Below are 17,404 nucleotides of genomic sequence, written 5' to 3'. Positions count from 1 at the left end.
ACCTTCTTGTATTTTTTTATTTTTACAATCTGTTATGTAAATGAACTTTAAGCATAATTCATGTAAAACGTAAGAAAACTCACTAGATATCTTAATATATAAGGGCCTCCTAGTGGACAGACACACATTACTTCGACGTTAGTTATTTTGAATTATTAGTGTAAAAGTTACTCGATGATCTAAGATGAGCGACGACTATCAACATAATTTAGAATAATAAAGTCAACATATTATAATTAAAACGTAACAACCTTTTCTGTGTTTATTATTTTTATTATTACTACAACAATCCGTATAAATCTATTAAAACGGTGTATATTAGTATATTACACTGATAAGAGAACAAAATTAAAATGTTATACTGTTTACTTCTATTATACGAGTATTATGTTATTATCGTATTATGTCAAAATTATAATATGACACTTGCATATTTAACTTGTGTCTCTGTATAGCATGCGAATAATATAATAATAAATTGAAGCTATCGATACTGATGGTGAATTTATGAAAAAAAAAATGTTACACACTATGGGAAGGTACTAATGTTTTTTCTTTTGTTTTAAAATAGGAAATATTTGTGCTACCAAAATACAAATTATGATTATTAATTTTTTACATTAGCCAAATGCCCCAAAATATATATTTTGTCATGCATTCAGTTACCGTTACAAATATATTATATCACCATTATTATGTTTCGTACATTTGTACGTAACTGCATACTATTGAATATTGGCCCTATGCGATAATGAACTGTGTGTCTGTATAAAATGTAAAAGATAGCACATCGTTGATTTTCCTATATTCAATGAAATTGTTATCAACAATTAATAATATTTGATTGAATGTTATGTAATCATTATTATTATCATATGGACTAATTGTTTGAAAATAATTGTGAAACAAGCAATCCTAATGATTTCCATCTCCCGCAAAATCATTTTCTCACACAATTAAAAATGCTAATAAATTTTAGTGATTTTTAAATTTTTTTTTTAAATTATTCGAAGAATTGGGTAAGTTTATACGTTGACTATTCTTACTTTTGTTTAGAGCATTTCTTTAGAGCGTATTTTGTATGACCTCATATTATAACTAGTCGAATTATTAAGTAAAACGATTTAACGATTAAAACTTTACAATACCAAATCGGAAAAAGAATACAAGCTCAGTTGTTTACCCTTTTTTGTTATTTTATTTCTTATATATTACTTTATGTTTTAATTCAAATCCAAATAATATATTCTTGATGAGTTGATAGTTAAGTAAATTAAATCCAAAAAATCTAATATTCCAAAACTGCTGTTCTTATGTGTACTTTTAAAAAGACTATCATGTTAGTTAATTAAAAAAATGCAGAAATTATATTATATTATATTATTCTCGTTTAACAAAGATAAGTTTGTATTACCATAGGAGAATCCAGGCACCCATTGCAGCATGCAGTCCTGGCTAAAATTAAATTAACTGTAAGTACATTCTGAAGTATGAAAAAAATAAAAATACATGTTTTCGTGGTTCTGTCATCTTTAAGAAATGAAGAGGTTCCGTTCATAAACGTCAAAATCACATAAAATTAAAAAGCCAAATAATAAATAAATACAGTTATACAAATAAAATTGTCTTTATATTATTATTATTATTATTATTATGTTAATACATTTTATGATTGGCATAAATTGTGTGTAAAATTGCATAATTAATTTTTAAATTGATAATCATTTATCATAATATGCATCCCACAACCCATATTAATTTTTAAAATTAATATTTGCAGATCCTTTCTAAAATTCCAGCTAGGATCGCTAGCTTGAATTATATAGGTATTAAACTTTATTTGAAAATTCCATAAAATTAGTATTTAAATAAATAAGTCATCATTAAAGGATAAAATGGTAATATAAAGAGGGATGAAAATGATAGGTGAATCGTTCTGTATAATAAAGTCTTACTGCGTAATATTATTTACTCAGTACCACATTCCTCTTTAATTTACTTATTGTAAAATATCGTTTTTGACTCATTAAACTTGGTGAACACAATGAGCGTAAGAAAATCATTAAAGTAGGTTATTTATAAGCTCGGAAAATAAGTTAGTTTTGTAATTGACATTTTCACGTACAAGTATAATAACACTATATTGTAACTAAAGTCTATAATACGAATTTACAGTATTGTAGAAAAAAAAATACCTTTATGCTTGTGCGTGTATTAAAATAATATTGTATCTAGAATTCGTTAAAAAGAACCCTCATTATATCGACTAGTCCCTGCTAGATTATTTTATTATAATATATACGATTAACCTACCAGTATGCTATTATATTATTACCTGTATTATTATCTTTATACATACACGTAATGATAAGATATCCGTTCAACATTAAAATACCAAGATTTGTATCATCCGAAATCCCATAATATATTATATGAACACTATACACATATTATGATATCGCATACGAAGCGATGGCCTTTGGGCGATAAGACCTCATGTATACATTTATGTAGGTTATTTTTAGTTTCTTTGGTATAATATAATACCATGTCTAGACAAAAAATGATCTCAGCTTCGCATGGGTTTGTATGTCATAATAATTAGGTACGAGAAAACGCATTGGAAATCGATGAGCGGGGTAATCTTGAGGGGGTTTGGCGGTCCAAAAAAACGATTGAAAATTTTCTCTTACGAATATTGTCCGAAGAAAAGTGCTTAGAATTATTTCCTTAGTAATAGTGGTAAATATGTAGGCTGGAAAAATTATTTATTATTTACAGCGAACTGGTGCTTCTCTACCCCCCCTTCCCCCTCCCCCTACAAATAATTGTTTTCGACTTCCAACTACACACGTGTAGTCGTAGACCAACTTAGTATACCGCATTAACTAATAGGCGATATGCGCAAGACATAATTATATTACACGCAGGTACACTCCTATAGGTCTACATCGAACTTTGGTCACATATAACAATAATAATAATAAAATATAATAATAATCACGAAAACGTACGCATTATTGGTATATGGGAGGCAGGCAGGTACACATTCAACAGTTGTACAAGCCATGTAGGTAAGAATTCGATACCCCCACCTTGGCTACCCCAGCGTGAGCAGATAACGAACTTGGCGATATAACGTTAATATTATTATATGTACACGCGGATTCACCTCTGGTCTGGTTGTGTGCCGCGTGTTTGTTCGGTACAATAATTATTATAATAATATTTTATTTATTAAACACCAATAACACGGTGCACATTGATCATTGACAATAAAAAGCGATCGCACGTTGTTCCGTCACGTTCGCGACACTACATCGTTATTATTATTATTATTATTATTATTATTATTAATTTTACCCGTGGTTATTGTTATTGTTAACGTCGCGCTGTACCTACATAATATCTGTCGGCCTGCACCGCCATTCGTCTGGAAGTGAATTTCAAAAACAGTTTTAGCGTATTTTTCACATAGCTGGATTTCACGCATCGCCGTCACACGTCGGATCTGTCTGTGCCATCGCATGCGGTTCATACGAATATCGATATCGTCAGGTATATTATAAGTAAGTCTGAAACATTTACGTTACCTTTTTCACTTTAATATCCACGTTCGGCACTCTGCTGGGCAGAACCGTCGACGGGACCGCAGCAATTCTAGTCCGATCAGACACTCATAGACATTTTGAACGCACTCGTCGCCCAATGATGTACCTGTCACTACGCTGACACGTTGTTATTATGAATAATATCGTGTGTTATTTCGACGGTTTCGGTGGTTTGTGCTAGTCTCGTCGAGTGTGATTCGATCGCACTCTTGTCAGTATTCGTATCGTCGGCGATAGGCGGGTATACTCGTGTGGTGTCACACGTGCCTCTACCTATCACGTATTATATATATATATCACTTTTCGATATCTACGTTATTCGTTTGTACGATTTCTTAGCTTATCTATATGCGGGAACCGTCGAATTATCGTTTCGTCCGGGCGTATCAATAATAATAATTAATAGTAATAATACCGACAACAGAAATATCATATCCGAATGTTCGGGGTCCGTCGTACATTTGAACCCGTCATCCCCTAAAATGAACAATTCGCATACAGCAAAACAAAGTCGCCCGTACGCCATTATAGGTAGGTAGATATTATAATTACGTTTACGCGTATTTATCCCGTGTTATCAACGGGTTGAATGAAAATATTTTTCCGGGGAAAAATCCAATAAATACCTATCAATATTTTCAAGTCTGAACAACAATATAGTTCAATCGCACGAGATAGTGATGATGATAAATGCATATGACGTGCACTAAACACGGGCTAGAACGCACGAGCGTTCGGTGGGTCATCTGCGTACTGCTCGGGTCACCGATTATGGGATGCACAATAATTATTATTCTCAAATACATTGTGTGTGATTTGATTTCGCGCCATATACGAAAATATCGGAAGCGTAGTATTTTCTTCTTTTTTTTTTCACCAATAAAATGGTTTTTCTTCAACGAGGTCTGAAGGGTTATATTTTGTCGCGAGATCGACGTGCCACCGATCGTCATTTACCGTCTAACCGACTGATTATAGTAATACCGTAAATTTGTAGTGTACATAATGTACCTACATTATGCAATAGCTGCGGTATTAGTGTGTATTTACATACTGATACGGCCTGCCCGCCGAGTCACCGACCCCGTAAATGGTTTTATAATTTTTTTTTATAAATATATTGGTATTCGTGTTGCACATACTGGTATATACATAGATGTCTATTATGCACATGGACGCGTTTCATTTATCATTGCCGAGATGGATTTCAATGTGCGGGGGATTTGTTTTATTTCATTAAACGTTTTATTTTTTATATTACTCACATACGATATACCTTAATAATATTATGTCATACAGATTCGCGGTCCAGCAACAATCATGTGACACGAATCACACGCACGGGAACCGAATGAAAATCTGACTCGTAGTCTCCTCTCTCGAACCCTGCGATCGACGTCTGTGATCGACGGCCGTATCCATATTTTATTCAGTTGACGACGACTACGACGAAGACAACGACAAAAGCTCTGTCGGTTTTTGCGACAGCAGTGCAGCAGCAGAATCATCGGCGCATCTGCGAGGTGGACCGTCCGCGTTTAATATGCTACGTATATCAAATTTCACCAAACGACAGTGGTTGACGTTAATCGTGTTCAGTATCGCCGACTTTTGTAACGCCATTTGCGTATCGTTGCAGGCTCCGTTTTATCCGCAAGAGGTGAGGACCGCATTTAATGCTAAACATAATTATGTGCGCGGTCAACCCAGCACGCAGCTATAGCGCCCCAAGGGTATTTCCGGTATTGGCGGTCATGGGGAGAGGGCAGTATTTGGTCATTAGGATTATATGGATTATATTTATTGTATTATAAGCGCTTTATTTTAAAAATTTTAGACGATTTATTTATAGTTTTTCATGATCGGTATTAGTTGATTTAATGAAAACGCAATTTAAATCCCCTACCCGAAATGTGTGTAGCATCTAAACATTCTATATTACCTAGGTAAAGAAACGCGTTCAGTATCACAGACTTTTGTAATGTCTTCTACGTGTCGTTTTATACGCAAAAATGGGATCATTGGAAATTTACTGTCTTGTAAAGTTGTAAAACTTGAGTCGGTTTATAGCCGCGAGGACCCCGTTTAATGTCAAACATAATAATATGTCAGTCAACCCTTCACACATCTTTAGCGATCGCAGGGTATGTGTGGTGTACTGGTGTTGGTGGGCGGGGGGATGTATTGCTTATCAGTATTATATTACTGATAAAATGTGCACTTTTTTTTTTAAATGTATGGTTTTGTGTGACCAATATTAATTGATTTAAAGAAAATAAAAGTTTAAATCTCCTACCCAAAATGTGTGCAGCATCTAATTATATAATAGCTAGGTTAAGTTACTAAGTTATCTGACATAAGACCGTTAAAATTCTCTTACGTGGCTCACCTCATGTATCTACTAGTGTACAACTCTGAGATATATGTATATAACAACTGAACAACTACAATATAATATATTGTTAATCTCCGTTTCAATTATCCATCCTATTTTTGGCCACATTTTTATGGGTGTGTTAAGTTTTTTTCATCATTTGATAAGCATTTGGTCATAGTTGCTAAAAGAAATTGGGCCGGCACTCCTTCGCGTGATATTATATATTATTAAATATTATAATATAATATAATATAATAGGTCACGTAGCCATTGTCCTACAAATACAAATAAAGGTGCGCATATGTAAAAAGTGTTCCGATTTACAATCTCGACCTAAATACAAAGCCTTTACATTATTATACTATGCTATTCTCAAGTCCAAAGTTTTCATAACACTTTGGTTTTTTTGATTACTGGTAACCTCGACACTATTTAGTATTTTGTTTGTAAATACTACAAAAGTCTATGCATTCAATTTGGAAACAGTATTTACGATTACAGTTGTGCATGGTTAATAGTTTTTTGATTTCTTGAATTTTTAATAGATAGGTACTACATATACGCATTCATTAATATGATAATCAGATAATGCTGTAGTCTAATAATCATTAAATGCATTTAAACCAACAAATATATCATTTATTTCATAGTATAAGAAACGTGAAAGATTATAAAATTCCGTAAAACATTTAAGTCATGTTTACATAAACATATATATACACGAATACACGATTCTGCACTAACGTAAATATAATTTACATGCATAATGCATATTTGTTTTATTATAATAATACGCAAACACTATGTATACTAAATTATATTTATACATATTTTTAAGTGCACATATTTCGTTTTAGATATAATATTCTTTTAAAAGTTACATATGAAAATTCGAGTCAGTTAATGTTTTAATTAAAACTTTTATAAAATATAAAAATAAAAATGATCAATATACATTAAACAATAATATTACATATTTATGAAAAATATGTTCAATTTTATATTAAATTTAGGCTGAAAAGAAAGGAGCCACTGCAACAGAATATGGTTTGGTGTTTGGTGTTTTTGAACTGGTCGTGTTTTTAATCAGTCCCGTTTATGGAAAACACGTGAGTTAAAGAAGTTTAAAATTTTGCAGATTTAAAAAAAAAATTTTAAATGTTTCAGTTGAATAGGATTGGTCCCAAAAATCTGTTCAATGGAGGAATATTCACTACAGGAGTATGTGCCATTTTATTTGGGTAAGTAAAAAATTACAACCAGCTATAATAAATATAATATTTACCGAATACCTTAGTAAAATATCGAAAAAAAACCAGGGGAGTCATTATGCTGTATAGTAGGTTTTGACTTTTAAGTGTACTTCGTAGTTGGGTAAATATAGCTCACTGTAATGGATGTTGTGTTAAATAGGAAAAACGATTCTGAGCCCAGTGTCAGTCTCTATTTTTATTGATATTTTATAATTAAGGGAAATGGTGGAGGACAAAATAGTTTTTAAGGAGTTCAAAGTAGGCAATTTTTAAATGGCATGTTTATGGGTCTTGTTAATGTGTAAGTGATCATTATTCATTAGTGTATGTGACTGTGTAGAAGAAATAACTGAGCGCTTCCGCACGCACATGTATAGATGTCACCATATCGGCGTTGCGTAAACAATTTGTGCTAATTTGTATGTACTTTTTGTCCATCCCAAAAAATAACGCTATACATTTGAGAAACTGATCTAAATTAGTTATTATCTCTGCAAGATTTCTGATTTTAATTAAATTAAATGTATAGGAATCGGAGGGCCAAATTAGGAAAAGTGTACTGGTCGATCTTAAGTAGACATAAAAACAATTTCAAATCAGTTTTAAAGAGTATTATTGCATTCAAATAGGTCGTTAAGTATGATGGACAAATAATTGGTATGTTTTGGCTACAATAACTGATCGCCACCAATCCCCTTAATTTATAATAATAATAGTTATATTGTAGGTTCAACCGAATTTCGCTAAAAATATCGCAAATATTATTAAACAATTTCATCATACAATTTTATTATTGTTTATTATTGCATTGATTATAAATAGGTACTATTATAAATTATAAGTTATAACCAATGATTATTATTATTACCTAACTTATAAAGTCAATACCTATGTACAACAGTAGAACGATATAAACAGGTTCGTGTTATAAATAGTAAAACATGTCTATTGTGTGTAGAAAATTATAACATACGTAATGGCCAAAGGATTTATTTTTTTTTTAATTACAACGAAACAAACCGTTAAAGGAAAGGTGGTGATTAAAAAAGGTTTCAAAAATTACTTTTACAAAAATATTACAGTTTTTTCATAATTTATTTTATTGTTTTCTTGATTATATGAATAGTACGATTTTGAGTGGAGTAATGAATCTATTAGTCTTACATTAAAGTGTTTTTAAAAATCAATTTTGCGTCTTAAACCACCTTTAGTAGGCAGTCATATACTTCAACCATAAACTTTGATAGTGGTTGGTAGAAAATTTTATATTGTTGATATTTGGTGTAATACCTACTTTACAAAAAAATCAAGAAAGAAAAAAAGAAAAACTAGGCAAAACCAATTTTTAACTACATTTTTTTGTGTTGTAATTCAAAATTGAATAATTATGTAGACTTGATATTTTTATCAAATATTTATAATAGCATTTTCTATACATACCTAATTCAAAATGCTTTGACCCTAGATATTTATAGACATTTGAAAATATTTTTTCACTTTTTCCATAAACAAATTTATTTGATTTTATGCTATATATCTCATGAAGCAGTTCACATCGTTCTACGGTTGGTTGGTATTGACTACTGACTTACAAGTAAATAAATAACAGTTATTAATATTCATAGGTATATGAAATCGCATAATTTAATATAAATCAATTTGTTTTTGGCAAGAATTAGTTAAACTTGAAGTACCTATTATTAAAAGCATTATAAAATAATTGACGGTCGGGCCACATTTTATCTACCAGCTTCATATTCAAATTATTTTTATATTTTACCTTAGTATTGGATCTCAACAAAAAGATGAAATGCTTAATCGTGTACTTCAAATTGGGCCATATATTTATAACTTAATCAAAATTACTTAAATAAATTATATTTAATGTAGGTCACATATTTATTCATTTAAAAAGGCTATAAAATTATTAAATTAAATGAAAATACATATATACAGAATTATACAAATAAATTAAAATTTATAGTAATTATAACATTATTATTGAGCCAAAAACAATTTTACCCCAACAAGTATAAGGAAGTTCAGAAAAACAGTTAAGTTGTGGTTTAGTTACCGTACTCCTTTCGGAAAAAATATTAATTGTGGCTCAATTTATGGACACCCAAAGTTATAGGCTGACTCGACAGTCTATCTTCGAGCAGAATTTTTTTGTTTTGTAACTACAATGTCGACCAAAAATACAAATAAAAAATATACTAGACACCTACATTATAGCAGATCGACTTCCCTGGTTTTTTTTATTTAAAAATGAAATCTGAGCTTGTTAAAGTTAAGATTACACACATTTGATTTTTTTTTAGAAGTAATAGATTATTTAAGTGAAAGATTAAAACTAAATTTCCGCTGTTTAATAACAACTTGTTGTGTAGATATTTTTACTTTGAAGTACTTTAATGTATATTGTATACGAGAGTCACGAATACTAGATTAAAAATAAAAATGAGACAAATATTAAAAATAAATGTTTGAATTATTAATGACTGGATATTAATTAATGTATTATAAGTATTATTGTTCATAACTTATGTTCGATTAACGAGACACAATAAAATAAAACACAGTTTTACATTTTATTTTATCAAAAAATTTCATTTCACTGTTTTTTAGCGGACACATACGTGCGTTTATTGTTTGTGCTTTGTGCATATTATTAAATTAATGATTCGGGATATTAAATCAATACTCTGAATTTGATGACGTAAAACCTAATGAATTCATTAAAATCAGAGCTTTTTTTTACTGTTTGGTACCAGATTTTTGGACAGGGTGGAAGGCCATTATCTATTCATCATATTATCATTCGTCATACGTATCGTCGAAGCGATGGGAAATGCGGCATTTTTGACAGCCAGTTTTGCCATCATTGCTATGGAGTTTCCGGACAATGTGGCTACCACATTTGTAAGAAACAAAATATATAATTAATTTTTTAGAATTGAATGCGTGCATTACATTATGTTGTATATAAATGTAATAATTGTAGGCTTCTCTTGAGACATTTTTTGGACTTGGGCTGATTGTTGGACCAACCGTTGGCGGAGCTTTGTATCAAGTCAGAATACAATCTTTATAATATTATGAAATTGCAAAAAATGTCATACTAATAAATTTGTTTTTTTTAGGTCGGAGGCTTTGTAACTCCATTTTTAGTTTTGGGCTCTACGCTTTTCCTTTCGGCTATCATGACTGCGTTTGTGTTACCCGACCACCCGAATCGTAGAAATGACGTCACTAGTGATGGTAATTTTTAATTTGAAAAATATTATGGTTTATAAAATTTAAAATCTTTTTTAAACTTTAAAACATTTGATTATAATATCAAGTTATTCTAAAGCATTAATTTAAAAAATACGTTTGCTTATTACGGGAATATTATAATTTTATTTTTAAGATGAACATTTAATTAAAATGGTGTTTTAATGACTGAATTATTCACTTATTTACAGCTAGTCTGTTGAAAGTATTGAAAATTCCTGGCATAATGTTAGCGGCCGCTAGTATTATCGTGACGTCTATGAGCATCGGGTTCTTGTCGGCCACCTTGGAACCACATCTCAGACAAGTACGACCGCTGGCACAATTACATCGCTGTTATTTCTGATTTATTTTGTTCTTTTTTCAGTTCAAATTGTCTCCAATGGTCTTGGGGCTGATGTTCGTCATAAATGGTGGGACTTATGCATTGACAGCGCCCTGGTGGGGTTGGCTGTGCGACAAAGTGCTGCCTGCCAAGGTCGTCACGTTGCTGGGTTGCATCATACTCATGATCGGATTCAGTCTTATCGGCCCGGTGCCATTCCTTGACAGACCGACGTAAGTATCCAACGGGTGTTCGTTGTGAAGCGCAAGTGATTTTTGAATATGAAAAAAATGTCTGTGCTACATATTAAGTTATAATTAATGTTATAATAATATTATTACGTTTGAAAAATAATTGACTGTTGACTGTGTTTTCGAAAATCTCCAGGGAATTTTCCGTCACCATACTAGGACTAGTGATGCACGGCATGGGAATCGGCGCACAACTTGTTGCATCGTTCACCGACGCTCTGCGGACCGCCATGTAAGATTTTTTTTCAGTAATCTCAAAATAAATCACATAAGCCGTTCGTTACTTTTAAATTGAATGTGACATTAGAATTATTGATTTACATGCTCATGTATACAAAACTTTCCTTATTTAAACTTTATGTTTTTATGTTTGTATATGTATATAATTTTGACTGTAAATAACAGTTAGCCAAAAACTACGGGTGGGGGATTTAAATCGATTATTTCCAATTCTAAAAAGTGTTTTGATCCTGTAAAAAATGTCTCACACCATTATACGATAACGGTTCTGTATGCAAATTCGAATGATAATGTGAGATGCATAAATGTGTGAACATACATAAGACATTTTGCTGATAGATAGGTACTGACAGTTTTTTGTGTTTTAATAATCAACACTGATATAATACATTATTAAATTAACCAACATTAAATTTAATATTAAAATCTTAGTGAGTGAGTTACAATAATTCCTGTTATTTTTTAAATTTTTTTTTCGTATTATTAAAATTATAATTTGTTTGATTTTCCAGTCAGCACGGGTTCGCAAACAACCTTGAAACTTACGGTCTGATATCGGGACTTTGGACTTCCACTTTTGCACTCGGAGCTTTTATCGGTCCTTCCATTGCTGGTGTGCTGTACGATATCGTAGGATTCGGCGCAGCTACTTTATTCGTTATCGTCTTATCTGCTGTTGTGGTGAGTAAAAAAATAAAAATATTTAGCGTGGGTTATTTAGTACTTCATTACAATATGTTTAAGGTATAATTGGTATAAGGTATGTATTAGGTATAATAGAATGGTATAGATATTTCTTGTTATCCATAATATTTTATCATCAAAAACTTATAAAACAAAATATGTACAGATAAACGAAATCCTGGGTCTTATATTTATGTATGATTTACATTTGCGACCCATATGAGTAAAATTAATATTAATCTTGAAAAATTAAGGAAATAATTGACGACTCGGATTCTGCGATTTACGTTCAATAATAAAATAACCATAAAGAAAAAAACTATGAAGGATACAATTTAGTTTTGAATAATTGTATGTACAATTTCGATGGACGCTGTTAAAGCAGATCAAATTTATAACGTTTACTCACATTTTTTACTAAAAACTTTGATCAATATGACGAAAACTAAATAAAAGGCTCTCGTAATATAAAATTAATCAATGAAAAAACTGCTTGGAATAACAATATTTTTCAATTGTTCAATTTGTTGATTTATGTTTCTGGCGAGAGATACTGATCAATTTTAATTTTATAAATAGTTGATGATAATACATCAAAAGAAAAAACTTAAAAAAACTTTTTATACTTTTGATAACATTTATTTACAAACTTACTACCATTCATGTATTTTTGTTTATAACTAGTTTTGTTAATTAAAATCATAACATTATCAGTTTTCTCAGTTGTATTCATTAAACTGTTATTCGAAAACATAAGTTATTAAACGGTCATTAACGTCGATTAACTATAATACTATTAAAAGTTAAAATAGATTTTTTTTAAGCTAGCGTATTGCGAATTAAATGTGAGTAATGATAAGATTAGGAGGACGAGGGAGTTACATATAGCCTATTGGATGTATGGCTATTAAAATGTATATTGTTACAATAATTATTACTAAGGCTGTTAGGTGAATTGACTTCAAACCATAAACTAGGTACCAAGTAAATTAACTGAGTGTTTATTCCAGTTAAGAGATAAAAAAAAAACATTGTAAATACACACTAAATAAAAAGTAAGAAAAATAAAAAAAGGAAGTGGCTTTTATCATAAAGTCATATTAATTTTTAATGACTTAAAAAAACCTTACTTATATAAACAATACGAATTACAATATATTTTACACAAAAATGTTAAGAAAGAATTAATACCATACTATTAATTCTTTCTGTACGAATACAAAAATAAAATAGCTAATTATTTTATTATCTGACATTGTGATAAAATATTTAGATAAATAATATAGGAATTTATGTATACCGTTTTGTTGCACTCAAGGCCAAGGAATTTGCATCCGTTTCACTGATTTCGATCCGGCAATAAGAATTCTATACTTCATAACTTATAAGTTATAACCTCAGATATTGTCGTTAGTCTACTAATTGGTATATCAATTTTTTTCTTTTGTCCGGATACTAAAAGAACAGTCACCGAAAAACGATTGGCTCTGGACGATAAAACAAATTTTCTTATGATACCATAAACATTGTGTGACGTACAGTTGTTAGAGTATTGTATCGAAATAAATACCTTGCCTCGAGGATCTCAACCTGCAGCTTGGTTAATGCAGCTTGATTGATGGTGCGTCGTAAAAAAGTCTAATACCCTAACTGTATAATAATAATATAATGTTAGTCAGGTCACATTGACACACTAATTTCCGCATGATATCAACGATTACACCAAGATGCTGTTAGAAAGCATGGCGCAGTCATTCGTGAATCTCGATTTTTTAAATAGAAAGGCGATCCAATAAAAATTTGAGAGTCAGGTACATCAATATGATTACAGCACGGAGAAGTTAACTTATATACAGTGTGATTCATCTGCAATCGAGCATAATTCCCTATTATTCTTTAACATTCCATTCGTACAATTCTGATTTTTGTATTTTTTAATTATAATTAGAGACGTTTTCAAATACTTAGATTTTTATATTATTTAATATTTCATTTTGACATGATACAAACATATTTATTTTAGATTAAATCTATATGACTATGTACTCGTATATAAATGTGAAAATGAGAATTTTGATCTCAATGATCTCGGGTACTACTCATTGGATAGTCATGAGGTGGGTTTTTAAACGATAGAGTGTAACACGGAGAATGTTTTAACATTTTTTTTAACCCCTGTAGGTAGCTAAAGGATCGCTCCCACGTGCATTTTTTTCAGCTCACACAAAACCATTATTATTTTTGTTTATTTAAATCGTTGCCATTGATTACATATTAATTATTACATAACCTACTATTATAATTAGTAAAAATGTGGCATACACTTTTTTATGAATATATTAAAAAAAAATCAAATGTTCGGCATGGAAACGTCGGACATTACAGCTAGTATAATATATATTTGATATTCTACTGGAAACCACTATGTAGGAATATTATCTTTGTAAATAAATTAATGTTAAATTAATTTAATAACTTTATTACTCGTTCGAATTATGGATTGTATATTACCTAATAAGATACATTATAATTTTCAAAAATTATCTTTTAAACAGTTAACAGTTAGACAGTGGCAGTTCTCCATTGAATAATCCTTAAATATAATAAAAAAAACTTAAATATTTTAAAATATTATAGTCTTAAAGCATTTAATGGTGAATCACTTTGTTTATATTTTGTATTGGTGATCAAATATTATATATATATATATATCGATCAGTGTAGTTGAACCTCACAGCTATAAAAAAATTCTAAATTTTGTACTTATAAAAGTAGCGTATCCGAGTGTGAGTATTACGTGAATAGACCTACGTTTATAATCTCGTCTATTATTCGCCATCTATTAATTGTAAGCTATTTATTCAATCATTCCCCGAATAATAATCATACCATTCTAAGGCAAGGAATTGAGCAAGGAATTATATTTATTACGATAAGTAGGAACATAAAACGTTTTTGATACACGGCTTTTAGTTTGAGGAACGCTTAGAAGCATTTGGCTAAGGAGTTCTGGACAAATTATTTGGAAGTTTAGAAGTTTATAAAAACAAGATACGTCATGCAATGTTCTTCTATTTTTAAGCGACACTATATTGTATTCACTAGCATAATATAATATTATTAAATTAATTGAACTCAAACCAAGTAATGCATGTCAAAATGTTATACTTAATTTGTAATTTGTAATTTCTGATAATTACATTTATTTGTAATCATACCGATGAATTTTAAATAACTATTTAATAAGTTATTATTTTGAAAACTCATGTAATGAAGTTGATAATTTAATTATTAGGTTAATCAAAGTTACAGGGTCTTTGACTATTACTGCATTATTAGTACTCAATACAGTATACACGAGTAAAGGCTGTCGTTGATGGCTAAAGTATAGGCATTTAAATGATGTAATATGGAATTCATTATTTAGAATATAATAGACTTGGTTTTAATAAAAAAAAAAAAAAAACATGTGGAAGTAAACTGCACCTAAGTTTCAAAAATAGTGGTTAGGTTACATTCTGCTAAGACCTTTTTCTTTTTCATTAGTTTACCAATATTGCTGTGATGGTTATTATGCCGTAATTTCATTTTCGACATTGGCGTAAAAAAATTAAATACATTTACGGTTATTTCCTGTTGTTTTTCTCATTTTCATCTCTCCTTCTTCTCCTTCGCAGGGTGTTGCCGTAGCGCTGTTTTTGATTTTCTCCCGGCCGCCGAGGCTGGTCAAGGACGTGCACAGTCTAGATAACTTGATGGATCCACTGGTCAAGTCTGTGACGGAGAACGGTGGAGGGTACAACGGGCTCATGACGTCAGCGCTCACGTGCCCAGTGCCCCCGGAAAGGCCACCCGGCATGGATGGCATAATCGCGTGTAGCAGCTACAAGAATCGGTTGGGCACGTGGAACCGGAAGGAGAGCGAACTGGTCATTGGCAGCCATATTGGCAACAGCTACGCCGACGAGACCAGAGGTCTGCTGGGCTGACCACCGCTGCACGTTTTATGATTATTACGTTGTTATAATATCATGATATATTATCATCACTACTCCCACGCGCCGCTTTTGTAATTTCCCGATGTACTCGTATAATATTTTGTTGTTTTTAAATTATTTGTTTTTGTTTTTTGAGTTTTTGAAATATTGAATAATGATAGTCGTGTAAGCAGTTTAGGCCAGTTTTCACTCTCTTCCTCACACTGCCGTGTTTTATTCATCTCACAAAACTTTACCAACACACTTTACAGATAAATACCGACTTCCTGGCGTGACTACCAAAACCACCACCTCCCATTTTATAGGTATAGTCACCGTCATCAATCCTGTTATCGTTGTGCTATTGTTGTTTATATTATTATTACTATTGTTTTGTTTTTTACATTTTTTTAAGCCCAGTCATCGATTCATATTATACTTTTATTGGTTTTATAATAGTAATAAATATAATAATAAGTCATAATTTTAGATATTATATTATATTATATACCTACATATATTTTTTAATAGAAACTTATTTTTGTAATAACGTTTAGCTTTTTCAGTACAGGGCTTGAGTTTTTAGCCTTGACGAATTTAGTTGTATTTATAAATATATATATTATATAGGTATATTATTTAAATATATATTAATTTCAAATTGCTTGCCAAGCAAAATTTGTTTATATACTATTGCTGAATCTCAATTTTTTTTTTAATAAAAACTTATTTGTATTTGTTGTGGATATTTTTAATATACATATTTTGTGTACATATTTTTTTAGCGGTTTGGTGATTGGTCTGGTGTCTAATAGCAATAATTAAGCAACGTTAACAATTAAATTTCAGGACTGAGAATTAGCAAAATGTGCTTCAATAAAAATAAACAAAAACGATGACGTCTTCCAAGATTTTGGAGCTTATCTGTTTTTAATAATTTACTGGATAAATGAATGTTCCCACTCCGATTGCAGTGTACCTAAATTGCCTATCTATAGCGCCGTGTTACAAAAAGATTTTATTATTGATACACCTACATAATATTTTTTTTTTTTGTATATTGTATATTATCCGTCATTATGTTTGTGTTTCATTATGTTAACAACTTACTATCATACGTATTATTTGATACCGGTAAGTCTAGTATAAGATATGGTCAATAGCATATATTTGCATATGAATGTTAAAATAGTAGGTACGTTGTTTTATAATATAATTTGAGGTTGAAACAGATTAAAAAGGACTGACAACATTTATGAATTTAGTCTAACACAATGATAAATCCATCTGTCAAAAAAATAAAATCTTCTATGTAATATTATGTTCAACTTAACCATGTAATGTTGCGAATCACTTGATAATATAAAAAGTTAGTTGCACTTGTAATTTTGAATAACAAATATTGTAATC

At 30.5% G+C, this 17,404-nt stretch overlaps 1 protein-coding gene across 1 annotated transcript; it reads left to right on the top strand.

Moving 5' to 3' along the window:
• The first annotated feature begins 3,146 nt into the window (after nucleotides 1-3,146).
• LOC111027402 (MFS-type transporter SLC18B1-like) lies at nucleotides 3,147-16,353 on the top strand. The gene is made up of 12 exons (XM_022305777.1): nucleotides 3,147-3,569; nucleotides 4,911-5,271; nucleotides 7,002-7,097; nucleotides 7,156-7,229; nucleotides 10,016-10,163; nucleotides 10,246-10,314; nucleotides 10,385-10,502; nucleotides 10,709-10,824; nucleotides 10,885-11,075; nucleotides 11,230-11,325; nucleotides 11,846-12,014; nucleotides 15,695-16,353. Exons 2-12 carry the CDS (start codon nucleotides 5,155-5,157, stop codon nucleotides 16,004-16,006), a joined length of 1,506 nt encoding a protein of 501 aa, XP_022161469.1. The 5' UTR covers nucleotides 3,147-3,569; nucleotides 4,911-5,154; the 3' UTR covers nucleotides 16,007-16,353.
• The last annotated feature ends 1,051 nt before the right edge of the window (nucleotides 16,354-17,404 follow it).

The sequence above is a fragment of the Myzus persicae genome, unplaced genomic scaffold, assembly GCF_001856785.1.
Source record: "Myzus persicae strain clone G006 unplaced genomic scaffold, MPER_G0061.0, whole genome shotgun sequence".
Taxonomy (NCBI): Eukaryota; Metazoa; Arthropoda; class Insecta; order Hemiptera; family Aphididae; genus Myzus; species Myzus persicae.
The sequence above is the reverse complement of the archived record's forward strand: the minus strand, read 5'-3'. Positions and strand labels throughout refer to the sequence as shown.